This window comes from Porites lutea, chromosome 7 (genome assembly GCF_958299795.1).
Source record: "Porites lutea chromosome 7, jaPorLute2.1, whole genome shotgun sequence".
In the NCBI taxonomy this organism is placed as follows: Eukaryota; Metazoa; Cnidaria; class Anthozoa; order Scleractinia; family Poritidae; genus Porites; species Porites lutea.
Window position 1 is genome coordinate 11,001,822 of NC_133207.1, and position 27,699 is coordinate 11,029,520.

At 38.2% G+C, this 27,699-nt stretch overlaps 2 protein-coding genes across 2 annotated transcripts in view; one reads left to right on the forward strand and one right to left on the reverse strand.

The window, feature by feature from the left end:
• Nucleotides 1–6,688, reverse strand: part of LOC140943190 (cyclic GMP-AMP synthase-like receptor) — a 9,392-nt gene extending 2,704 nt beyond the window's left edge. The window contains exon 1 of the mRNA XM_073392259.1: nt 6,548–6,688. The gene's annotated coding sequence lies outside the window, so the exon portion shown is untranslated. The remainder of the gene's footprint in view (nt 1–6,547) is intronic.
• A 163-nt stretch (nt 6,689–6,851) lies between these two features.
• Nucleotides 6,852–27,165, forward strand: LOC140943750 (centrosomal protein CCDC61-like). The gene is made up of 17 exons (XM_073392858.1): nt 6,852–7,181; nt 9,871–9,953; nt 10,131–10,300; nt 15,564–15,669; nt 17,584–17,630; nt 18,413–18,548; nt 18,637–18,717; nt 19,475–19,557; nt 20,446–20,582; nt 20,951–20,981; nt 22,131–22,181; nt 23,130–23,242; nt 23,790–23,904; nt 24,295–24,373; nt 24,512–24,546; nt 26,199–26,254; nt 26,906–27,165. The coding sequence occupies exons 1-17, from the start codon at nt 7,004–7,006 to the stop codon at nt 27,001–27,003; spliced, it is 1,599 nt and encodes a 532-aa protein (XP_073248959.1). The 5' UTR covers nt 6,852–7,003; the 3' UTR covers nt 27,004–27,165.
• Nucleotides 27,166–27,699: the final 534 nt, after the last annotated feature.

Genomic DNA, 27,699 nt, shown 5'->3' on the forward strand with positions numbered 1-27,699 from the left:
ATGTGATATCAGTAAAATAACAGTCATTAAAACTGCTACAATACATAGTGCGGTTTAGCCTGTGAGCAAGCTCTCCTATTTGGGCAAGCGAAGCAAGCTCGCGAGACTCGTTTCACTCGCCCAAATAGGAGAGCTTGCTCGCAGGCTAACTGCAGTTCTGCTATTGAGCGAAAATAACTGATAACAAAATGGAAATAAAAATAATTCATATTTTGAACCATATTAACACAGACTGTCTACTAATTTCCTGTTGAAATACCGTCATAGCAAAAATTCAAGCTTGGAAAACGGTGAATGTGAAGACAGACGCGTGGCTGGGTAACCTGTGCAAAGCCATCAAGACGAAACAAAATCCAGGTGTTTCTTACACATTTATTCGGAGTCGTTTAAAACAACACTGCCCAAAATACATCAGCGATATTGTATCTATGATTTTTAAGAAAATAAACCTCAATTATCAGATGTTTTGTCTGAATTTGTGATTTTCCTTAAACTGGGTGTCCTGTGGTGAAAGTTGAAAATCTTTATTGCCTATTTTTGTCACGTTTCACCGAACGGATTTTTAGTATGTTGTTAGGTAGCCATCCAAAAATTAAATGGTGTTGAAAAAATTCTGTTGCAATTAGTTTTACGTTAAACCACAATTTGATTGGACTAATAGTGTGTGGCTGGGGTAATGGTAAGCCTGATGGTCATTGTCAGTGGAGTGTTAGAAAACGTGAAAACTGCACGCGAAGGCTAATTAAAAAAGGCTTTGAATAACTGTTTTTCTCATCATTTACTATTTTCTTTCCATGGCAAAGTATTGGTAAAATCTTGAGGGCACCTGAGGTCTCCTTTTGCACTTTTTGGAGGTTTTTAAAATTCATGTTTAAGTGTCATTCCACAGCCCATCTCAGGTGAGCCAGGTGGAGAACAAGTTTCGTGTGTCAGACCCGGATGTTTAGAAGAACAATAGGGAGATTCTAAACTTAATGACATATTCCAGGTATCCTTTACAGACCCGTTTTTTAATTGCCTGTGAGTAGTAAAGCAGGGATGAAGTTAACAGCCTGCAATCGGACAATGTCAAACAAAAAATTGTTTAACAATGCCAAATGATCTTAACTGAGCTTTGTGATACACGCCACGTGCACATCTCCCATAATGCTCCTTATTTGCCCCCCCCAAAATTTTGCAAAAGCATTGTTTTTAATAAATTATTTCTCTTGGGTTGGCTGAAATACTCAGGAGAAATGAAAAACAAAGGTTATGTAAAATTTTGGGGGGCAAATAAGGTGGAACTTGGGAGATGTGCAAGTGGCGTAAGTCACCACCTCTATGTATTTCCCAGTGCCGGATCCAGACCTCGAGATAAGGGGGGGCCTGTCATCCAGATGCTTAGATAAGGGGGGCGGTCTCCAAAAAAGTTTTTTCGGGCCTTAGTTTGGTCTAAAAATAAGGGGGGGTCCAGGTCCCTCCCCTGGATCGCCCACTGTTTACTCTTTCTGAGGGAGGGAGGGGGGGGGGCTGTGTCAGTTCTTTTGATCTTCCCTAAGGGATATACGTTAACTTTACCTCAGCCTCTTCAGGGGTGTGGGTTGTTAAACGTAATGGCCCTGAATGAGCCAAACATGGCGACCTTCTTTTTCGTCTATTTTTGTAGCCCGCACAGCAGACGTCGAAAGGGGAGGGGAAGAGAGGAAAAAAGGGAAAGGGGATTAACGCCCCCTTTTTTTGGCACCTGCCACACAGGCTATCGACTTTGAGATGTTGCCTTCTTTCAGCAGGCCATCTAAGAAAAGGATGAGACCCTGGAATGAAGTTTCTGTGTTTACATGGCCTGTGATTAAAAGAAATCACACACACACACACGCCAAGCGCGCACAAAGAGTGTGAGGTTATGAAAAACCTCAATCTAGAACACAGCAAAAAGTTTTTTATTCCTTTTTTGAAAAATAGCTTGACTCCTCTCATGAGGTTGTGTCTCCTTGCCTCCACCTCAGTAAGCTCTGCCAATTACAGGTAGTCTCTCGTGTAATGCACTGATTTATCATGCAAATAAAATTCCAAGTAGCTAAATCATCCCTTAGTTTGGCATCTTAATTTTTTATGAGTTATCGAAAAAGAAAACCAATGCAAAGTTATTTCCTATTCTTGTTTACAGTCTCTACCTGCAGATGACTTGAGTGATTTTACTTGACCTGTGAAACAGATACTAGCAACTAGTGCAAAATAGCCACAAGAAAACAAAGGAAGACAATGGAATTAGTGTACAATAGTTTGTAGTATTCTACTACTTATTTCACAGGTTAAGGAAAATCACTATATTTGCTTGAGAAGTATGATTTGGGAGCCAAGAAAGATCACTCAAACAAACTGGACATCACAACAGTAGACATGGTCTAAATAATTTCAGAGGGTATAAGCTAAGCTTTTCGTTAGTGATTTAGTACCTTGAATAAAAAAAATAATTGTTATACACAGTGTCTTAATGGAAGTTTGTAAATTGAGGAATGGCCACATTTGCTGAATACTCAAACTATCTATCCAGTAGTGTGCTATGTGATGGACTCCATAATGGATATAGTTCGCAAACTTTGTGGTAGGCAGTGGCACATTCAGCAGGAGGTGCAGCTATCAAACACTGGTTGATGAGGTTTCATATCAGGAAAAGCCAAATCAGAAATTCCATAAAAAGTAAACACATCTACTGTTAGCTGTTTTGTGGTGGTTGTTCATCTTTTGGTTTAAACCCTTCAGTGTTAAGTTTCTTCTTGTATTCATCATAAACCCTTTTCTTGGCAAAGTAGGTCACCTGAAATAAGCAACAGGACAATAATCTGACAACAATCCCCCGCCCCAATGACATTTGTCATGTACAAATATTCCTAGGGTAGTCAATTGAACAAAATCGAATGAACGTTCAATATTGAACTCAACAGAACTCAATTCATGGATTGAGTTTGATTTTGTTCAGCAATTGAACATAATTGAACTAACCAAAAAATGGATCAATTTAACACAATCAAACATTCATACTCTGAAATCCTGATCGAGAGATGATCACAGTGGGAAAAAAACTCGCAATTTTACCTCCTAATCAGTTGTTTGTTTTCTGTGATTATGACCTTAGGAAAAATATTTTTTTACTACATTGTAATTCATTTTCCATCATGACAGTATGAATGTAATTTCTTCTAAGACAGCCACTGTGCCACATCATTGTTGTCACTCTTATTTTCTCAAGAGTTTTATATAATCATTCATTTGGTCTGTTGCCTCTGTTGTACTGAGTAATTAACTGCTAACAGTATTTCAAAGCGATATTGGATGTTATTACAGTGTAGCCTGCGTAGCATGGCAGTTTTGGTTGGGCACGCTAAGTAATAAAGGCTGGTGAGGGAAGAGAAACTGCAAGGAGATTGGGGTGGCAGCAACTTGAAAAACCGCCTGCACGGACAGGGGGCTTTTTTGAGTCGATCCGTATGCCAGCGTACGGATCGTCTAGTTGGTTCAGAATGTTCACTCGTCAATCAAATATTTTGGTACTCTCCCATGGGAGAGTTTCGAGGGACGGAACAAATCATTGCCGCAAAACAAAATCAAAATATCAAAGAAGCGTTGACCGGAGCGTCGTCGATCTTGAATATTTGACAGGAAAACGGGGCAATTGCATTGAAGCCTAAACAGGAAATGGCCATTTACAGTCTTCTTCAAAGGAGAGATGGAAATCATGGAGTCATGGAAATTTTCTCAACAGGTTTTGGCAAGACCATGATCTTGCTTTGCTATGGCCAAAGAAGAAATATCCTCATCAAAAACCTGTATGATCACAATTTCCCCTCTAAAAAGTACTACAGATGACCAGATATCGGAAATGTTGTTGCTGAGCTGTACAGCAATGGACCTCATGACAAAAACAGTAAATTTGCTTCGAGAAAGTGTGCCTCAATTTTTTTATTACTCAGTGTTAGAGAATAACGCACTCCTGCGCACTACATGAAGAGAAAACTATGCAGAATGATTTATTGATGTTAAGGCTAAAACTACGGTGGCCCAAAAGTGTTATGGCAATATCAATTTTACCCACAGCAATTTCAATTTACTCACAGCAATAATTATTTCAATTTTACTCACAGCAATTTCAATTTGTTCACGACAATTTCAATTTACTTTTCTGGCTCATCTGTCCCGTCAAGCAAAGGGGAAACTTGAAGAAGTTTTTAAGGCACGTTTTCTAGATTTTGTTAATGCATTTCTTTCTTGCTTATCAAGCCAGAATTACATAGCGAAATCAGGAACTATTGACGTGAATCAACATGTTTCTTTTTGGCTATTGAATGAAAAATTTGTTGATAGAGGATTTTAAGGAAATTTAGCGTTGATGATTCTAATACTACTGTGATCTCTCTATTATTTGAAGAACTTCCTTTCACAGATCTTAGTAAACTTTCCAGAACAGGTACGTTTACAGCACAAGACAGAGTTATAATGAAATCTGAAGATTCATGAAGTGGTATTGCCACAAAATAGCGCTAAATTACTAAGGCAGCCATGAACTGAAACAAAAAATTGTTCATTAAAATGCTTAAAGTGGCACTATTCGACTTTGCAATCAATGAAAACTGCTGTAGTTTTGATTGAGGACAGGGCATTTGCCCTCTTTTTTCATCCCCACCACGTGGCATTTGGCAGCTTGTGTCCAGTCTCCAGGAATTTGCCATAAAAGGCAAAAAAAGGGTAAAGCCTGGGGGTTATTAGCCTGGGGGTTTGACATGGGTGCAGCTGGATTTCACTGATCCTGGTGTGTTCAATTGATAAAAACCAATCAATAAAAATTGATACTCACATGCTACCAAGTGCTAAGTTTCTTGATTTTATTGTTTTTATCAGATTTATCAATCGTTGATTGTTATAGATGATGATGATGATAAACTTTATTTCAGTGTCAAGTCTTCTAGCTGGCCAGGCCTACTAATAGGGGACACTAAATTAAAATACTATCAGCTCTAACTAATTAATATTATAATATCATAGGTGACGAATTACTCCTTAATTTTGGCGCGAAATTTCAGCGTTAATTTGTAATTTCACATGTGAAATTACAAAATTGACATGGCAACCCTTCCGTACGACTCAGTGTCAAGATGGCGGCGAAGTTTTTAAAACGCCGTGAATGAAGATGTCAGGGAACAAAAAGACGCTTTAGAAAACCTGAACACACAAGAGAACATCAAGAAGGATCCTAACAGGTATTTTGCCAAAAAAGTCTGAAAAATTCTGAACTTTATAAGCCAAATTTAAGGTCTAAACTTTTGACAGAGTAGAGTTCTCGATCAATACGATCCAGGATAAACATGTCAAAAATCCAAGATTGCTAACGTAATTTGTCACCCATGAAATTAATAGGTAATCAAATGGTATACTCGTGAAATTAGGGAATAATTTCACTTGCGTTTTGTGCAAACGCGCGTGAAATTATTCCCTAATTTCACTTGTCACCATTTGATTAGTATGTGTAATCAAATGGTGACGAGTGAAATTACGCAAGTGGAATTATTCCCTAATTTCACGAGTATACTATTCGATTACCTATTAACATCATGGGTGAAGAGTAACGTTAGCAATCTTGGATTTTTGACACGTTTATCCTGGATCGTATCTATCGAGAACTCCACTCTCTCAAATGTATAGACCTTAAATTTGGCTTATAAAGTTCAGAATTTTTCGGTTCAGACTATTTCGGCAAAATACCTGTTAGAATCCTTCCACTGATGTTCTCTTGTGAGTTCAGGTTTTCTAAAGCGTCTTTTTGTGCCCTGCCATCTTCATTCACGGCAGTTTAAAACTTCGTCGCCATCTTGACACTGAGACGTACGGAAGGTTGCCATGGCAATTTTGTAATTTCACATGTGAAATTACAAATTAATGCTGAAATTTCGCGCCAAAATTAAGGAGTAATTCGTCACCTATGATATTACACATACAAAAAAATATTTACAAAGAATAAAATTTACAAAAATACACATACTAAAAAAAATATCAATAAAACGTATTCGTATAGAATCTATTTCGATGCTACACGTGATTAACTTACTGATAAAACCAATATTTTTCGATAAAATCGTTAACAATGATTGAAGAATCGATGATTATCGATAACTCACATCAGATCCTTTTATCGATTTTATCGATAGTTTGCGATAACAATCAGTTGATTTTTACCGAACGCTATCGATTATCGATTTTATCGATTGAACACACCAGGACTGATGCACCAGTCTAATAGGACTTTCAAAAAAGTCCTTCGTCCGATTCCTCGGGTGGCTTCCTCGCTCGCTCAGCCGCTTCGCGGCCTAAATTTGTAAAGCTCGCTCCGCTCGCTTAGAAACTCGTGGGGTCGACTTGTGGCTGGCCTGAGAAAACAGCCAACATTTGGCGAGGCTACCACTGGTTTCCCCGCCAAATGTAATCAGTGGTAGGGTCGCCAAAGGTCGGCTGTTTTCTCAGGCTCATGACTTGTGGCAAGTCTACAGTCTATACAAATCACAAAATATGTTCCTACCCAAGCAGCAGGGCAAAGGCTATTGTAAAGTTCCTTCTCTTTGCTACATGCTTCTTCACTGTTACCGTTCAAAGATAGGCAAGCGAAGTAACTGTCCCGCGCTGCATGGCATTTTCTTCTTTCTTCTCCAGTTGGAGCCGGCATCGTTTCTCCAAGGACGGATACGTATGGTTATTCTTTCATGTTACGCTTACGCCAAATAGATATGTCCTTCATGTAATAGTAATAGATTGTTTATCTCCCTGTATACCCTTGTATACCCTTAGCAGCCACGCCTTGTCTATCACACCGCTTTGACTTGTGGGATCGCAATGGCCGTTAGATTACCCGCAAAATACAAACACTGTTTTGTTGGCGTTTTTATATACTCCAATGCATGTCTAGCTTATGACTAAATTATAGGTAAGGGGAGAATCAGACAACATCCTGGAGTAAAGAAGTGGTTAAGGGTCAAATATGAATTCCAGCTGGAGATCCGAACAAGAAGACCCCACTGTTGTCAGCGCCAGACATGTATTTCGTGGGATTGAATATGTTGTCACCCTCATGATCGACAACATCAAGGAGATGTTTGTCCTTGAGGTTGAAGATAGGCTTACTTCTGATCAATGGAGAGGACAGTTCGATGCTAAATGTAAGTACATACCTGGTAGAAAATAAATGAAATTCGAATGTGTTTACTTAATTAAAGTCAGATCATTTTATTTGTTGTAGTTGAAAATAATAAACAGGGCTAAAATTATTTTAACGTCGTGAAGTTCTCGATAAGCTCTGTCTACTTTTCATTATCATTAACCGGAAACGGTGAGCTTATAGAATTGGCCGTGTATTTCATTTTATAATCGTGTATAATATAATAATACTCGTTGAGTATGGAAGCGTTGCCAGGGACCCATGTAACCCGATATTTTGGCGATATCTGCAACATAGCTAAAGAAAACATGTGACAAGACTGGGCCACTTTAGACTTCTGACAATCTGCCATTTCTCTTTAAATCCATCAAGTTCTTATCCTAGCCAGCGTTTTTGCAAACAATGGGTTTACGGTCAAGTTACCCGATTGGCCTGAAAGTCATCTCATCCAAAGTTATGTCTCCCAAAACCAGAGTTGTGTCGCACAAAATTTTTGGTCAAGTCGCCTGAAATACTGACTTATCACGCTCAACAGCATCCTTGCATCCTTATTACACATTTATTGTGCCTCTTTCATCTTATCATCTCGGTGAGCATTCGGAAGTCAGCCAAGCGCGGTCATTGCATGTGTGCTGAACAAGAATGCTGTATCATGACAGACTAGAAACAATAGACAACTCCCAAAGCACAAACTCAGCCAAAACGCTAAAAATCTTCAATGTTTACTCACGTTTGGGCCTATAGAAGATACTGTCACAGTTTTTCAATGACCATGAAATTCAGAGTCCGGGTAATTAGTTAATCAATTGTGGCCCTGAAAAAATTTGTAGGGAAAAAAACTACGAATTTTTAAGAAAATGTTTTTTTCGTGAGAAGGACTCTTAAAGGCTGACAAACGTCAACAAATAGCGAAAACTATAATTTCTATATGTTTGCTTTGCTCGAAATCGCGCGCATTTACAAGGCCCTAAAGCTGTTTGCTGACTTGCAAGGACCCATCTGTTATAACGATGCCCAAAATAAAGGGATAAGTCTCATAGTTTATTAGATATAATCGTGTAAAGTTTGCTTATCATTTTCGCATAAATTATGACCTAAATTTGGAAACTGCTGAATTTCTCAAATTGGGTCTTTGCGATTTTGGTGAAACTCTGCTCAGCGCATGGCACTAGTACGCACTATGTGTAGCCGAGAGATTTTCACGAAAAAATCCCGGCAACAGCAGATTTTCAATTCAGACCTCAAAGGGACGTGGCATTATAACCACGTGACATTTACTCCGATTGCCAAAAATTTTATGTTGTATTGTATATTGATCTATATGTTATCCATTCTATGTGTTAGACTTACGATAAAAGTAAAGGTGGGGATACCAGAAAGCTTCAAAGTAGGATGGTACCCCCCCAAAAAACTGGGTTGAGTCACCTTAATTTCTATGGATCCAGGGTAATAGGCTCTTCGCATGACTTGATCACGTGATCTACTTTTGGTAAACACGAAAGCAGTTTGCTTTTGAAAAATTTTGTTAGCACAAGCTGAAAGAACATATTAAAATTAGGTAACCTGAGAATTTTCAGCCGTATATTTCAAAAGTAGCGATTGCAATGGCTGCCGAAAGTCACGAAAGCCACCCAGTCATGCTTGCATGGTTTTACATACAAATCCTTATAAATTCTAAACTTTTCAAAATGTCGTGTCATCTTTTTCTTACGCATTTAAGGGCTCAAATTGTCTGTTATGAATTAAAAGGAGACTTGAGCCCTGTAATGCTTAAGGATATATTTTATGACAGTTTTGAAAATTTCAAAATTACAAGGATTTGTATGGAAAACCATGCAAGTGTGACTGTATGGCAAAAGTTGTTTTTCTCATACTAATGCTTCTAACATTCGGCAGCCATCGCAATTGCTACCTTTGAGATATACGGCTGAAAGTTCTCAGGTTATCAATTTTTAATATGCTCTTTCAGCTTGTGCTGACAAAATTTTTCAAAAGTGAACTGTTTTCGCGTTTACCGAAAGTTGATCACGCGATCAAGTCATGCAAAGAGCCTATTAATTTGGAAAACATGCCAAAACACTTTCATTTTAGAAACATTGTCATACAAAAGTAGACAAGCAAAGTAGACAATGACAAGCTTCAGTTTGTATTTAGCTATGACTGACATTAAACTTGGTGGCTCTTAAAAGAGCCATTGACTTGTTACCCTTAGTGTGCAACATAAAACTAAAAACAATAATATTAGGTTTAAGAGATAAAGGCAGCTGATAATGAAACTAAGTTTAAAACCATTTTAACCTTAATTTCATTTTGATCTACTACATATTACATGGCAATTCTCTTTCAACAGGTCATTTCTGAGTTGCACAAAGCCCCTGTTTCATAGTGGGGCTACACAAGAAGCCATTGATATAAACCTTATTTTAACTCATCACAAGAAAAGTTTTGCACCTGGTCTTGTTTTGAAAGTTAGGATTATTGGAACTCTGAAATGGCCTATTTTCACCGTTTTACTTATTATGTTACATGCACCTCACCTGAAGACAGTGGCCACCAACAAAGTTGTCCAAATGATGGCCATTTTATACAATTTAGGGCTCACACTATTTTGTAATAAATTTTAGCAATAACATTGCTTTGATCTGTTTGTCCAGTGCACATGACTTTGGTTGTGACTTTAATCAATACAGATATTGAGGATCTAACTCACAAAACTGGAAATTTCAAGCAGTTTACAGTGTTTATCAGCATGCTTGAAAGTGCACTGTCTAAGGTAAGCTGTTTTGTTCCTGATAAAACAACAACTACGGTACAGTTACTTTTTTCACCCTCTTGAGATTACATTGTACATTTTGTGATGGTTGAAGTCCAAGAGCTATTCACAATGCTCTGATTTTGCTACTTCATTGCATGGTGGCAGCATTATTCTCATATACTTCTATTCTCACAGAACAGTAATTCAGTATCAGTGGACCTTTTGACCTATGGAGACCTTGAATCACTACGCAATCAACATCACAGACCTGGATTTGGAACACAGCATATTCCTGGTGCTAAAACAAGATCACAACTGAACTCAAAGAGATACCTTATTATGACATATACTGTTGAGTTTGACAGGTGAACAACAATTCCCTTTGATGTCTTTGGTAATAAACAGTAAAATTTTATGTCTTTGGGTAGATTTCCACCGTCGGGTAATTTTTAAGTTTGTATGCATGTAAAATTTTACAGGCGTAAAAAAAATAGGGGCAATTTACATTGTATGGAATGTCCCGTGTAACGGTAAAAGTTCAGCAAGTGTTAATTTTTTCATTTACATGCAACCTTCCATACTTTGCTTCTAATTTAAGCTTATTTATGTGTGAAATTTTGCATGCGTAAACACATGAAAATTATGCAACAGGGGAAATCCACCCTTAGGTAATAAATGGTATTTTGCCGATATAAACATATTTCAGGGCTAGAATGCTTACCATGACAATGATACGATGAGTTGTCAGTCAGTGTTGAGATAAATTTGCTGTCAGTCCCAAAAGAAGGGCATTACAAATGAAAGGCCTTGAATTGCTTTGTAAATAAAACACTAGCTGTTTTTAATTGCAAACTAATGAGACCCAACTTTTTGGGCCTTTTGTGTTTATTTTTTAAATTTTTATTATTTTTTAAATTTAATTCCATCCAATATCTCTTGTATTTTTACATTTTCTGATTAAGAATAATCCATACACTGGAAGATATGGCGAGAATTGTGGCTAAGTAATATTAAGTTAATTCAATCAAAATTATTTTAACTTAAAAAACAAGTTTGCAACAAGTACACATAGCTCGTACAATCTTGAAAAGGTACTGAATTTTACTATTCGTCGTGAAAAGTCCTTGAATTTGGTTTAGATCCTTGAAAAGTACTTGATTTCTTTGTTAGGCCTTGAAAAGTCCTTGAAATTCACAACCTTGTCTACACCAGACAACTTTTTTCTGTAAAATTAGATTATTTTGCCGATGGAAAGTTGGCTTATCCTCGGTCTTAGAACCTGTAAAACTCACGGGTAACATAAAGACATTTTTGTGCATGAACAATATTTTATTTCTGTTTCTTTATTTCAAATGCTATTTCTGTACCTCAGATGCAATTGCAAATCATACCCAGTCATTTTGCAAAGTTTTGTTGCAGAAAGTAGTATAAAATAACGTGATCAACGATGGCCAGAGAAGTAAAAGTCATAAATGAAGTCCTTCATGACATGTTTTAGCCAAATTATAGGGTAATCAAAGGGGGTTAAAGAGTGCCGATTTATTAAATAAAAATTAGTCCTTGAAAACTATAATTTGTCCTTGAAAAGTCCTTGAAGTCCTTTAAACTTGCTTGTCTTATGTTGTGCCAGCCATGAATACACATGTTACACTGTACATGTATATTACTGTGAAACTTTCAAGCTGTAAATGCCAGAGATATTTCTTTAATGTTACTGCTCTGCAAGGAAAAAGCCAGTCAGTTGAATCAGGCATGATAAAACTACGAAATAATAAATTATTAGTTTAAAGGATCAACAAGGATCAACAGCAATTAGTTTAAGGGCTTTTGTGCTCTATTCACAACACTCATAATGATATGCAAAGTTGAAATACATGTACACCTAATTAACAGCTTTAACGTTGCTAGTCAAATGGTTTCACCTGCAATTTGCTTAACCCCTGATAATAAATACCGATTTCGCATGGAAATCATTGATTCTCGCTCAGTTTTCACCTGAGCCAGGCAGGGGTGAACTCTTTGGTCTTTATACACCCCTCGCAATTTTCTCGTGGTGAAACTGGCAGCTGAAGTCCAATTTCAGTTCTTGACGCTCAAGCTGAGCAACCCGCACAATATCAAGAGCTGGAGATATATCTCTTCATTGGAAAAGGCTATTTGAAGAGACTTTTAGCAGGCTTCTGGTCTATGACTAGAGAGACACCGGAGGCTCACTTTTAGCAAGGTTGCCAATTTAATTGGCGGTGGCTAGTTGGTGAACTGGCAAATAAGGCATCTAGTCTATGACTAGAGAAATGCCGCACAGACTCACTTTATTTGTATTAATTCCTTCCGCTTTAGTGGTCGTTGGATGTTTACAAAGGGCTGAAGCGAGGTTGCCGATTAATCGGCGGTGGTTTGTTGGTAAACTGGTGGATAAGACATCTAGTCTATGACTAGAGAAACACCACAGGCTCTCTTTATTTGTAGTAATTCCTTCAGCTCAAGTCGCTATTGGATGTTTACAAACAGCTGAAGCGAGGTTGCCTATTTAATTGGCGGTGACTAGTTGACGAACTGGAGGTTAACGCATCTGGTCTTTGATTATTAATAGCTATTTGTATTTATTTATAGCTTTGGCTCAAGCAGTTGTTGGATACGTTGGAATGTTTACAAAGGGCTGAGGCAAGTTTGCCAATTTAAACGGTGGTGGCTAGTTGGAAAACTGGTGTTTTAGGGTGTAGTCTCTGACTAGAGAAACCCTGCAGGCACGCTTTATTTGTATGAATTCCTTCGGCTTGAGTGGTTGTTGGATGTTTTCAAAGGGCGGAAGTTAGGTTGTCAAATTGTCACTGGGTTGTTGGTAAACTGGCGGCATGCATGTGGTTTTTAAGTAGAGGAATGCCACATGCTTGTTTTACAACATGTATTTAAGGTATTAATTCCTTCAGCTAAGGTAATCCTTGTCTGACTGCTTTGGATGTTTACAAAGGCTAGGATTCGATCGGCAGTAGAATAGACATAGGCATCTATAACAACTAGAGGGGATTCTCTTTTTAACATTCACAAACTGCGTTCAGAGCGCAAACAGTCGAAGCAGTTGGTGGAGGTTGTTGTTTATGTATCACCTGAGCACTTAGTTGAGCACTTATAAAGCACACCCACTATCACAAGAAGTATCAAGTCTGCATAGCATGTAGTACTGATCAGGTTGTTTATGCATCTTTGGGGGATAAAGACCATAGCAGGCAAAAGTAGACAAGTGAAATTATAAGGAGACTCGTGTGAGAGAAAATAGAGGTGGCGAAAAGGTACGTTCTTCAAGCCTTTTTTGTTGGAGGTGTGGCTATTGTTACAGGATGGGCCATTTTGTATAAACTGTATACCTTGCTCTGTTAGAAAGTCTGAGCAACACAAAGCATCCGCAAAACCTGACAAGTGAATAATGTTATTTAACAAGTTTAAATTAATGGGTGTCTAGTATTTTGTCAGGTCTATGTGTCAAAAATGAGAGGAGAGATGATATACCTAACAATAACTAACAACCAATCCTGTTTATTCAGCTCCATATACATGTATTGTGTACTGCTTTTTGTCCTAGTCAGCATAGTTATGGCAGCTTTGAAAGCAAGGTATCCTTAATTTAAAGGCCTTCCTGCCTTGCAGGTCTAAGCTGTTGTCTCTCTGCTGACTTTAACGGGGTGAGCATGATTCCAGATTCTGGGTTGATGTATTTGCCCAGTGGTGTCCTTGCCTTTTTCTGAAAAACAAAACAAATTAAACAACCAAACTTGGTGTAGGGACAAGGGGCCTTGATTTCTAACTTCAAGAATAGCAAAGTTAAAGCCATTGAAATGGGATAAGCTCATCAGTACCAGGACCTCGTTAAGGTCGGAGGAGAGGTAACTATGAGAGGAGAGGTGACTATGGCAGAATGACATAAAAAGCTGATAAAGAAAGGAGAGCTGACTAACGATATTGCAGGGTTGTTCTTCCGTGACTCAAAATGTGTTCAATCCTTGGAGCTTCATAATGTTTCTTGGTGTTCGCAGGAATCCTCAAATGAACATCTGCATGTCCATTCCAAGAAATTAACACATGTTGAAACGGCAAGAGATTTAGGCATTATTCTAAAAAAAAGGATTTCTTTTTCATCCTGTAAACACTAATACGAGCACTCAACAGATGTCTTCATCTTGGTTAAATGACAGGTAGTGATCTCTTATTGGTGGTGAGAGATGTACATGGCTTTCATTCTGGTTGAGCAATAACACTATCCTTCACAGGGGTAGCAGACTTATCTGAAGTTATGCAGCTTGTAAGTTGGAAGTGTAGTCATGCCGCCTTGCATCTGTTGTATCGTTTGGTTAAGGTGATCAACCCTGATGGTGCCATTCCTTCTGTGAGGATTAAAAGTTGCGGTACCCTGACATGATGTAGATCACTGCGCCTTTCCAACCAGTGGGCAGGACTATACCATCAATAGCTGATATTCTCATTGAGAAGAATCTCTGATTGCTGGGTCACGTGCATAGGTTGGATAATAACAGACTACCAAAGCAGCTGTTATACTCTCAACTCTGTTTGGGAATGCGTAATTAAGGGAGGCCTAGATTAAGGTTCAAAGATATTGCTAAGATAAACATGAAATGAAGAGACATCAATATCATTTGATGGCAGGAGAGTGCCAACAACAGACCTACCTGGAGAAGATTTATCAAACTGTGCTGAACCCTAGAACAATCTTAGTCGAACCGACTGACTGTGATGACGATGACAGAACAAATGTTCATTTAAAAAAGCTGTTGTGTGTTAAGGAACAAGTTAATATCTGTTTATTGCTAAAGTATTTATAAACAGCTCTTATAGGACAGCAAGTGAGTTAGTCAAGGAGATACAAAGTATTAAGGCATGTAGCGCACAAGTGTACTTTATGGGTTGGCGAAAACTGGTCTAAACATAGAGATGGTTTTTGTTGTGAGAATTGAGGATTTGAAGAGGTTTATTGGAGACATAGTGGTCGTTTAGATTACATTGTTAAACAAGTAATTGAGCAGTAAAGGCTGTGGGGTGCTGATCTATCATTTTCCCAAACCTTGATACAATTGTGCATGAATATGAATGTTGTTGAATAGGTTACTGTGAAACTCAAACAACAATGATTACAATAAGTTGAGGATGCAAGTACCAGTAATCTATTCAACAACATTCATATTCATGCTCAGTTGTATTTAGGTATGGGAAAATGATTGATCAGCGGACTAAGCCAAGGTGGGATAGCTTGGCTTAGGGGTAGTTAGTAAATGTGACCCACACGGTTTTCTAGGTGGGAGGGTAGGTGGTTCATTCCTGTATGGCTCTGCTGATCTCAGCAAAGATCAATGATTTCCACGCAAAATCAGTTTTTATCAGCAGGAGTTATGTAATCACACGTGAAACCATTTGACTAGCCATGTTAAACCTGTTAATTAGGTGTATTTCACCTTCCCACTTCATTATAAATGTTATGAATAGTAATGACGGACTGACAAAACTTTGACAACTGCTGTTGTTAAGAATTCAGTATTGTTTAAGGCACTTAAAATGGATATTTTTATTGAGTGAGCTGATAAGAGCAATTACACAAATGGCAGCATTTTGTATTTCCAGGATACACTATCCCCTTCCTTTACCATATGTGGGAAAACCTGATCCTGTCCAGCTACAAGAAACAATTAGAAAACTAAGAGAAGAAAATCAACATCTTAAAGAACAGGTAAAGCTCTTACTGTGCACTTCCTTACAAACTACTCTCCTAATGTCACAGTTATCACAAGGATTTCAAGTTGCCAGGTATATTCAATTTGTACATATATACAGTGTAGGCGGGGGATTGAACAGATAGTAAGTTCTTTTGGTTCTGTTTCCCTTTTGTGTCAATGAAAGTAGCCAGGTATCAGGCTCATTGTAGCCAGGTGGGAATCCCTGGCCCCTTCTTCATTATTTAGCTAAACATTTAAGAGAGCCATGTCATTTAAGCCATATTAGGCTATAAAGGAAATTGTTGCATAGCTGGAAATTTCTTCCCAACAGCGTGCACTGTCATTGGTTACTTCAAGGTCACATGACATTTAACAATGAAACTGTTTCCTCTCAAAATCTCTGAGCAGGCAACATTGTAAAATCTATAAAGTCAGAACACAGAGTAACAGTGCACTGTTACCCATGAATGTTGACCGACAACTGCCATTACAGAAAGGAGCCTCAAAATTTCCAGCTATACAATAATTTGCTATAATAGTCTATTGAGATTCTCAGGAAACAAAATTAACTGTTTCCGTCGGGACCAGTCATCATGCTCTTTTTGTTATTCTTGTTATGCACCTGTAAAAACTCATGGTACTCTTATCCCTCTCTGCAGTTATATGTGTGTAAGTGTCAATGTATTTAGCATGCAGTTAGCCCACATAGCAACCATTTGCGATTGAGTTATTGTGTGAGAGTTAGAGCAAGAGCAAAAAATGGAGGAAGGGGTATGGGGATAAGAGGAAACAATAATATTTCCCACCAACCCCATGATTCTGAAAAATGAATGTGTTCACACACAAACGCAGCTTCTCATCAGTACAGTGTGGCAATGTTAATTGAAAAGCGATCAATGCATCAATCAAACCAGGAATGTTCTGTTTGAAAAAAAAAGGGCATTTAATTTAATGATTCAAGCATTCTCAATTTTATTATATTTGATCAAAAAGTCTAAACTTTTAAAAATTTCTTGATAAACTGGAAGAAGCAAAACACATGTTTATTTTTTTGGATCGGTCTAGTGATTCAGACGAAGATGATAGCTAAATTCTCTACTCCATATGTGAAGTCTTTGCAAATCAACATTCTTATTTCACAACAGATGAAGATACAGAATGGATTAAACCATTAAAGTCAGTTCATAATCTGGGTATTTGTCAATACATTATCCTGTATATGTTTTTGTTTTTTCATGTTAATCATCTTTTTGCGGTAATTTAAAGTTTCTATATAGGTATTAAATTTCACAAGAATTTTTATTTAATAAGGTTAAAACTGAAGAAGATTGAAACAGATTGCAATTCTACATTGTAGTTTTTGAAATCTGCTTGTAGTTAGCCTAACAGTTTTTCAAAGTCTATCTGCTGTTTGTAAGTTAAAATAATTGTTTATTGCGCAGGTTTGGTGTTGTCATTTACAAGTATTTAACATTAAGTTTCATAGAGTAAGAAGAAGGACTGCCATGACATGCCCCCTTCAATAGTTCAAAAGAAGCAGTCTGTTCACTACAACATGAGGACAACAATGAGGATGAGATTTTCTTAATACCATTAAGTAGTGTGTGCTTGTAAACCAGCATCATTTCAGTTGAAAACTCAAAGCTTTTGTCATTCTAATGCAGGTTGTAGCAAGAATGTCATAGTGGTGGAAACAAGTTATCAAATATCAGATGTTTTATCACTTTTCAAACAGGAGAGAAACTTTCCCTAGCTGTCCATTTTCCTTAGAAGAATATTATGCAAAAACTTATTTGTCTGCCTGTATTAGCCCTATTATTAGACCACTTTTACAACAAATACTGCAGTTTCCTTTGCATCTGTCTTTTAAAAAGGCAGGGTTCAAACATGATTTACATATAGTATTATTCTCACTCTTCCCCATTCAGCTTATAAAAGGTTCAAGAACTGCTGGACTGGTTCATCTACAAAAAGAGTAAGTCATTATCGAGTTTCCTAGGAATTGTTTTTAAAGCATAAAGTTGCATCATATCCAAATCCAACTCACACTATGATGCTTTTTGTTTGCAAGGAGTAGTGTGAAGGTAACACTTGACATGAGATTCCCCGGGGGGGGGGGGGACTCCGCATATCGGAAATTTTGAATTAACCCCTAAAGGAGACCGATCTGGGCATGGCCCAAGCTTGTGGCCCAAGCTTTTTGTGAACCCCTAAAAGAGACCATGTTAAAACAGACAATATATATATATTTATATTTTTTTCACATGCAACCGTAAACGAGACCTTCACAGCTAAATATGAAAGTGAAGAATGATCATCGCAGTAAATTTTCCAATTTAAGCAATTGGAAAGAAGAAGCCTGAAAAAAATCAGGGCTTCAACGGGATTCAAACCCGTGACCTCCACGTTACCGGTGCGTTGCTCTCTCAACTGAGCTATGAAGCCACACATTGGGAGCGAGGTCAATTTATTGAGTTCATATCTCCCGTGAGGAGTGAAATGATGTGAAGTATATTTAAAGTACGTAAAGTAAGTTGTTATGAAGGTCTGTTATTTGAGCCTCATCTTCAGATTTAATGCTGTCTAAGGAAAACCAGTAAGAATATTGGACAAGTGGAAGGTTTTGTTTACTACCCTGGCTAGGCTTAGTTATTTATTGATTTTTTTGGGTGCTAACCCAGTGTTGACATTTTGACGATTGGCTAGTGCACTTATTTCTACCCAACTTACTTTTAATGTATTTTTTTTGTTGGTCAGAAATGAAAAGTTGGTCAAGGAAAAATTGGAAACAGAAAAGCAGTTAGAGACATTTCAGCGAGAGGTGAAACATGTCTCCAAAGCAAATACAGCTAAAGAAATTAGAGTGTTAAAGAAAGTTGTACAGAATCTGGAGGTAGGTACTGAGCGGCATCATCACTTTCCTTGGATACTGATATTGTGTGTAGCTTACAAACCCTCACTTTCATTCTACTTTTCCACAGAGTGATCTTATGAAAGAGAAAAGCAAATTCCAGAGGACAATCAACAAAAAAAATGAGGAACATAGGAATTTACTGGAAGAGGTAAGTTGGACGGTGCAATCCTTACAGAGTTTGACTATTTAATATTGTCTACAAATAATCGAATTTTGTGGTAGTTTTAATGTGACATTTACAAAAATAGAAATTATAAAAAATAAAAAATAAAAAAAATAAAAATAGAAGAAAATAGAAGTACTCAATGCAGCAAATTTACGTGGCAAACTTGCTTATATTTCAGAAATGACTGTGAAAAGCAGAATGCACCGTTGTGATCATACATGTATAATGACCCTTAGTGATGTTTCCATAAGGACTCGTGTTCATATTAAACTTATTATTGCATGTTTGCTTAGATTTGCTCACAATTAATGGATTACTTGACTTTCAAAACATTACAATTTTTCTCATGAAAAGTATCAGCTTTTTGTGACATCACACAATGGAATAACTCTAAAGTTACAGCCTACGATTCGACAGTATAAGCAAAGTGATTTCAATAAACAAAGCGACTCACATGCAGGAAATTATTCAGGATTTGGTGTCTATTTTTTTTGTCTAATCGTTTTTCTTTACAAACGTTTTTCAACAAAAAACAGTATACAGTCAATACCGACGTAAACTCCGTAACACGGTTAGGCAATAGAAAAATGTAAAAGGCGTGTAAACGAAAGCAAGAGAGCGCACACATGTCTAAAAAGTTTTAACGCGTATCGGAAATGTACGGGGAGGTCCATTGTAACGGACTGAAATAGCATCAAGTTGCTTTTTATTCCTGGTCAATTACAATTTGCTTTTATAGCTGGAAGAAATCCGTTCAAATGAGAGAAATTTAAGAGCAAGATGTAGAAGCTTAACTAATGAACTTGCACTGTTGAAGAGAGGGTAAGTTAGTAATTTGTCATCCGCCCTGTTCAGCGGTAACATACAACATGGCTTGAGGAGTAGTATCCAATAAGGACAAAAAGTGGCTATTTGGTGATAGCACCAGTCACACTTAGTCTGATGATTACTCCTCGTTGTGTTCAGAAAAACCTGTTTATAAGTTAAACAGTCCCACCCTTAGTTTGCTTGCATTTACAGTACACCGTCAGAAAATCCTGCTGTCTAGCCAGTAGCTCAATTATTATTATTTGGAATGATCGATGGAATTCTACTTATTCAAGTCGTCTTTAAGACCCATTATGCGACAAGATAAATGCGTCAAACAAGCGCCAGACCCATTCTTCGTAGATAAAAGCGAGCAGCCGAAGCAGAAGGATTTAGCTAAAATGAATTAACGCTTATTCTCTCGCTAAATTCGAATCTTTTTACGAAACTTTGTAACCTCCCGACCCGCCGTAAGATCCCCTCGTATGGCTTTGCGGTTTTAAAACGTACCCGCAACTGTTGGTTTCGTTGTTGTCAAAATAATGATTAACTGTCAGTTAAAGAAAAGCCATTATTGCTGGCTACTTTGGTTCTTGTACCTAATCTCACTCTTGATTTATCTATTATTCTCCTGCTGTTTTATGCGTGTTCGTATTTATCTTTAGCCTGCGGGGAGCAGACGCTTTTTTCGGCTCTTGTTTCACCCGCAGGCTGATCTTGAACAGGGGCATTATTCATCTTCACGAAATTTGCGTCTTCCAGAATAAATACAGTCGTTAACCGTTTTTAGGAGAACCCGCTTGCCTATCCTTGCTTGCGAGCGACCAACTACGTTGATCATTTTTAGGAGACCCTGTAAGCCGTGAAACAAAATATTAACAAGAAATACTTTGATTAACGTAGGTCTAGAGCGTCACCAGCCCAGGGTAGCAACTCGGCTTCCAGAGCAAGTAGAGCTTCACGGCGTTCAGTTTCCAAGGAGAGAAGGCAACCCCCCAAACAGTCTTCAGGCATGCGCAGTAGAACTCCTTCACCAGCAAGTATGTACTATCAGCTTTACAGGCATATGGTGTTTTGAAAGTTACTTTGTCCCTCTCAAAAAACCTTTTTACCGGAATCCAAGCATTTTGAAAAGGGAGCGGGAAAAGAGATAGATATTGTAACGTACGCGTCAAGCATTAAAGTACCAGAATCATAAGAAACAAAAATTACCACCTGGAAAAGAATGCAACCCTAAAAGACCTCAAATGCTCAGTCCCGCACCTACAGATAAGATTTAATCTCCAACGAGCTCGCGGACATCTGATCAAAATTTAGACCCAAGTGTAATTAAAGTAAATTGCTTTGGGGTTAGGTAACTTTTTCGAGTATATACATCCACTCTGTAATGAAATTTCTTGTTTTGCAGTTGGAAGAATTCCACGGTTTGACCCCACTGCGTATCCTTTTTCGATGGAGTAACCATAAATAGTTGATCTTTTCTCCTTAAGTGTTATTATTTACTTGAAAGTATTCTGCATTTGCACCTCTTTGTTTGATGGTCCTTTCAAGATTTCGAAAAAGAGGAATTGAGAAACACTAACTCGCTGGACTGGGGGGGAACAGATCATCGCCAAAAACCTCGGCAACGGAAGTGGGCTCTTTGTTTAGACGCAGGTGATTCCTTTTGGGACCAGAATGCCAATTGGAGCCTTCTTTTTTGTATGGCCATGCCTTTCCGCTCCTTATCCGCTTTTCTGACTGCATCCACTTACAGCAATTCCCTTGTAAACAACACAAAATTAAGCACGAAAGATTGAACAATCCTTCTTGACTTAATTGGCAGTCAATAGTCATTCTTTAAACAAACAAGCGATAAAACATTAGAGAGATTAAGATTCACGTTTACGCTAAACGGCAAACGTGAATTTGTACCACGTGACCAAGTTTTTCCCTGAGTTGTCGTTAACTGTTTATTACTTCAACTAAAAAATAAGCAGTTTCACGCCAGTTTTATACATAAGAATTGTTCTGGGGAGTTTTTATCTGCTTATTTTCTATTCTGAGAAATTCTCAATTTGAATCTGACGTTTGCCGTTTGGCGTAAACTTGAATCTTAATCCCTCTATTCGGCTTTGGTGTCTCCAAACTGGAGATTTAAAACAGCTTGTAATTGCACTTACTTTGACAGTAAGCAGACGCATAGAGTCTTGTCATTTTGTTAAGTGAAATTGAACTCTGATGTAATAAAAAAAAGGCTTAAGCACAAGTGCAAGAACATAAAAGATCAATTTTGTTCGTCTTGCTTGCGCTTGTGCTTACGCACGCGTCTTGGCCCGGTGAAACAAGCATGGGACTTTTATCGTTGCGTTTGTGCATGCGGTTTTGTATGTGTTGCTTGCGACATAATTAAAATTTTCAACATGACTGCAGAGCTTCAGTTTGGCTTTAAAAAAGCGTCAATGTCCTCTATTCAAATATTCAATAGTGCTGTTGTCTTATGTGGCGCATATGTCCACCCAATAATTTGTGCCCGTGGCTTGGCTTTTTGCACAAACCTGTTAAATTTGTTAGTCTTCTTATCAAAATTCCCTTGACAACAATAAAAGATATGTCAAAGAAAAGCAAAGGAAGCAAAAAGAGATGGAAGAAGCCAGAGGGTATTTTACAGTGTTCATTTAAATTTAACATACTGGTATTGTAATCAAGATCACACTGTTTGTTGATCTGCTTGCTGATCTGTAAACTTGGTTTGATTAATAAGAAATAGGGAATCGTATTCTGCTCAGTTTTCAGTGGAGATTTTTTTAAAATTGAAAGAGGTTGTTAACAAATGAATAAGTTACCGGTAAAATTGAAACAATAGTAACTGAGAGCGAAATGTTTCCTTGATTTAGGCCAAGGTGATGCCGTCGTCAAAGAAAACCCGGACTCGTTTCCAGGTCTTGTCGGTCCCTCTTGATTTGGGAATACAGCAGAACCACCGTGACGGTAGCTCGAACTCTGAAGGGAAACAAAAAACCGTTCTAGTTAGCGTGGTCGATTGCAAAATTCACTTTGCCCTAGTAAAAATTGATAGTTACTGATTTTTCAGCACTTTAATGTTTAGTGCGGTGCAAATTTAACATACCGGTATTTCATCAGAAACGGTAACATGATTGGGCATTTTTTATGATAACTGAAACGTGATCTGTTCGCTGCACCAATTAAAATCAAATTGAGGCTGTTGCTGCAGTGTTGACCAGTATTAGCCTTCAGTGTTTTTACCGATTATACAAAAAAGATGAGCTAATGGGATGGCATCCGAATGGAGTTATTCAAGTTATCAGGGTAAATTTCTGTGAATTTTTGATCAAGGGAAATTAAATTTAGTTTGCGTCGGCGGGGAACTCGAGTTATCCGAGTTCGAGTTAACCGAGTAATGACTGGAAGGTGGGGGTGAAATCCAAGGGAAATTGAACTTAATTCAAGTTAGCGGGAAGTTTGAGTTATCAGAGTTTTACTCTAGTTACATGTATAGTTGTGGTGGTGGGTGGTTATCATAGTTTCTTAAATATGGCTAGCTTGTTCGTCAGTGACTAATTTTTTCTGTGTATTTCACGCATTAGGCGAAAAAGGACACGTTTAAGTGGATCAGGAAAACGAGGACGCTCCAGATCACTGTCCGCTGATCGTTTTTCTGCAGCAGCCAGCAGTTCTCAGGCCGCAACGGCATGGTCAGGTGAGGTTACTGCAAACTTTTTCTGAGTTGATGGCAAGTGGGTTAAGAGTCAGCCGGCTTCCATACATGTAATTTACGTGAGGTTTCGTTGTTAATATCATAGGTGACGAATTACTCCTTAATTTTGGCGCGAAATTTCAGCGTTAATTTGTAATTTCACATGTGAAATTACAAAATTGCCATGGCAACCCTTCCGTACGCCTCAGTGTCAAGATGGCGACGAAGTTTTAAAATGTCTTGAATGAAGATGTCAGGGCACAAAAAGACGCTTTAGAAAACCTGAACACACAAGAGAACATCAAGATGGATTTTGCCGAAAAAGTCTGAAAAATTCTAAGCTTTATAAGCCAAATTTAAGGTCTAAACATTTGAGAGAGTGGATTTCTTGCTCGATACGATCCAGGATAAACATGTCAAAAATCCAAGATTACTAACGTAATTCGTCACCCATGATATTAATAGGTAATCAAATGGTATACTCGTGAAATTAGGGAATAATTTCACTCGTCACCATTTGATTACACATACTAAGTTTCTTCGTTGGCAGGTGGTAGATTAAGAAGAACCTCGTCCAATGGTAGCATAGGCTCAAGACGTTCGTCGCAGTCTTCTGTAGGTGGAGACACGTCTGACCATTCGCAGTCGAGACGAGTGAAAACCAGGTTAGTGGAATGACTGAGTTGTTATCTTTTATATGGTTCTAGGGTTCTTTTAGATGTGATCTAAAAGGATAGTCTCTTCGTGCAACAAAAAAGCGCAGTTCTGCTTATAAAACATACGACCGAAACTGTATTTTTTATTGATCGAGTCTTGACAAAGAATGTCGGCGCTTGCAGAGATCCCACTGTTAAAACTGCTGGGTTTCCGATGAATATAGTATTTATTATAATAAATTAAGTAGCTAAATTTAGACTTACTTTATTAGAGTTTTCTGTCCATAATGTTCTTGTGTTTGCCATTTTTCAAGAAATAACGTGTTTCATTCCGTAAAATCTCTTTCCTCCCAAGCTTGCTATCACTGTCCCATATTTTACAAACGTACGTTGTTCTAGGCTTGCCAACGGTCCAACAGGCAAGAGGAAGGCTGCTTCGAAGAAAACCTCGTGGTATAGCCGTGAAGACTCAGATATGGTATGACGTGGTTTCTTGGGGTAGCCTGGGATTGAGGGGCATTATAATTAATCACCAAAACCATCGGTATATCTGTTGTTTCTTGTATTGTGTCCTGATATTGGTTTATTGACTTGTTGAAACTCCTTTTTTTCTCAGGAGCGAGGAGCAGGGGTGAAAGTTGCGACAGTGCCGTATCCTCTTGTTGTTTCAGGGTGACATGCTATTCACCTTTCTTTTCTATAGTATGTTGGTGGACAAAGGAGTGTTTGTTTGTTTATTGCAGGCCCAATACATTAATTCTTTCCTGAACACAAAAGACGAATTATTTTAACATTCAAATTATGTTGTGATCCAGTCAATTCCAAGACTGTTAATACCCCACGCAGGTTTTTAAAAAACTCTACCGTGGCGCTTAAACTTGAGATGTGCACAAATATCTCAAATGTGAAATTTGTTGCGGCACTTTTTCCGTACTAGGAAGTTTTAATGTGAACACGGTTTTCAGATCCTTTGCACGTTGTCCACTTGTACAGGGCATGCAGAGCAGTTTTTTAAGTGCAGGGGCCGATCCACTTCTTTTGAAGTGTAGGGGGGTGGATGTTACGGACTTAAAAAGTGGTTTACCTGGTGCCGACTCAATATTATTTAATACAGCTACAACTCATCAAGCACTTAGTTTAACAAACTAGGAAAGAGTTCTAACAAAAAAAACCTATGTAACCATGTATAGCAGCAGCATAATTTTCGCGTTTTTTATTTACTTTAAAGTTTGTCCGTTCTCTCTTTGCGGCTGTTTAGAACTTTCTTGAGTCATTGTTGAAGGGAGCCATGCTTTTAAAGGGACAGGTTCACGGTTAAGCGCATGCTCATTAATTACATTATATGCTTCTTTCCACTTTATTATTAATTCTATCGGTTACTAATCCCACTCACATGTATCTCAGCGATCTCAGAGTGTATTTCAAAGTAGAAGTGTATTTCAGTGTAACCTGAAGTGGGATGGAGGAGTACTAAAATCGCAGAAAAAATCAGTGGATTATGCCAACACTACCAACGTTGAATTTATTGTTGACCCGGAGGTTTCATTCCATGGTTGATTAATTTACAGCTATGTTAAAATATTTAAGTTGATCAACTGCAATTTACTGCCAGAGGGGTGTGCATCGATGATACAGCATGTCCCGGCAGAAAAATAGCGTTTTGGTAAATGAGCATGCGCTGAACCGTGAACCTGTCCCTTTAACCTTCGAGCTGCCGAAAAAGACTTTCTGATGCGATAGATACAGAATTTACCGGCAGAAGCCTGTGGATCGTGACACTAAGGTTCTTGTAACTTCTTCCTTTTGCCTAGAATGTCATCGAAATATGTAATAGCACTACTATTGATCAAAACTTTTAAATTCCCAGTTAGACGTTAGTCTCTTTCTCAGCCGCTCGGGCGGGAGTCACTTAATGCTCCCCGTGTGGGAACGGGGAACACTGCATGTCTTCGGCCAGAGCGGCCGCAAAGGAGACTAGTTAGACTTCCGAACGCGTCAGAGGCTACATCATCAGTGCATTTCGTTTTAATCTAAGATCCGTGGAGACGGAAAAGTCTCCCTCCTCTCAGGTGTCTCGTGGTTCGCGCTCGCTCCCAAAACCCGTCTTAGCGCCCTCAACAACGCCTAGTTTTCAGGGCTTTGCTCTTAATATGTTGTGGGATAAACGGTGTTGAATTTTATATGAAGTACTTTCTCAGTTTTTGGTGATGTTGCTGCCACCTATGCATTGCTGCTTTGTATTCATTTGTTCTTGACTATCCTCTTGTGAAGTTTTAATTACGGTTCCTTAACGTGTCTCACAGCTATTCCAGCACGCCAGAAAACCGCCCGATACTTACTAGAGGACATCGCCTTCGAGGTTAGTCAGGCAAATTTCTCGCTTTTTTGCAACAGTTACCGTGAAACTCACAAAATTGTGTGCACCAGGAATATTTGTGGTATGTTATTATGTTACAAGGGGAAAACCAATCAGGCGTGAGAAAACTAAAACCGCAAGCGGCAACGGTGTTAACTTTGTGGTGTTGTGGCTTGCTCGCATTTTTATCTGGGTGCATGTTCTGGGTTTAGATTTTCAAATCCGGATTCGGATTTGTGATAAAACGGGCAATCCAAGGACGGATTTGATAGCCAAGAAATCTCCCCTTGGGTTTCTTTCTTTCCGTTTTATTGAGAAACTCGAAAAAGGATTTGAAAAACTGTTCTCCGGAACAGCGGTCGTGCACCTACACGCATAATTAGCAGAAATGAGACCACCGTTCTCGAGAACAGTTTTGCAAATCCTTTTTCGGATTTCCCAATAAAACGATAAAGAAGGAACTAAGTGAAAATCAAACGCAAAATCCGAAATCCGGGCTTCAAACTCGAAATCCAGATTTCCCAATCGAACGCACCCCTGATCTTCGCTATGATTGGTCGTAACAGCAAAAAACATTCGTGAAATATTTCGGTTGTTTACCGTGTAATAAGTAATACAGTAATGATGGTAATAAAATACATTGTACTTTTGTAGATATTGGGAATGAGTCTCTTAATCGATCAGCAGAGATGATGGAAATCGACGCACGCCTGAGTGCGCTGCAGAAGTTCATGAAAGAGAACATGCCTTAACGCCGCCGCAGTGAAGCTGCTGCTGAGCTAGCAAGAGAGGGTCTACTCCACCGAACGAACTATTATCATTTTAATTTTATATAGGATAAACTCTGTGTTATGATCTATTTCAGTTTTAGTTTGAAAATTTTGAATGTAAATAAACTTATTTCAGTAAGCTTATCCTTGTTCACATTTTTTCTTAATCGTCTTCAACAATGAGTAAAATATCGAGTGAATCGTGTTCCTGTTCAGTTTGCTGTGTATAACGACCGTAAGGGGCCGACCATTTAACTTTTTAGGCGGGGGCGGGGGGGGAGGGTGATTTGGAAAAAAAGTTCCTGCAAGCGCTTACAATACAATACAATACAATACCCTTTATTTAACGTGGTCAATGTTCTTAGCTAATTAGCTACTTTACAGACATGCCACGAAAATTAAATAAATAAACTAGAAATAATAATAGAAAGAGAAGATTTCTAATAAAAACGTATATAAAAATATATCTACCGTAAGTCCTCTATTAAGCCTCCCGGGGGGCTTATTTTTTTCAAGCACTTCTGAGGGGGGGGGGGGGGGGGCTTATTTAATTTAGCGAAACGTATCACCTGTAGCAAAAATACCGTGGTATTAGACAGAGTAGACTTACGCGTTGTACAATTAAAGTCACTGTCAAAAGTATTTAATTCACTTGTGGAAGCCTAAAAGTAACAAAAA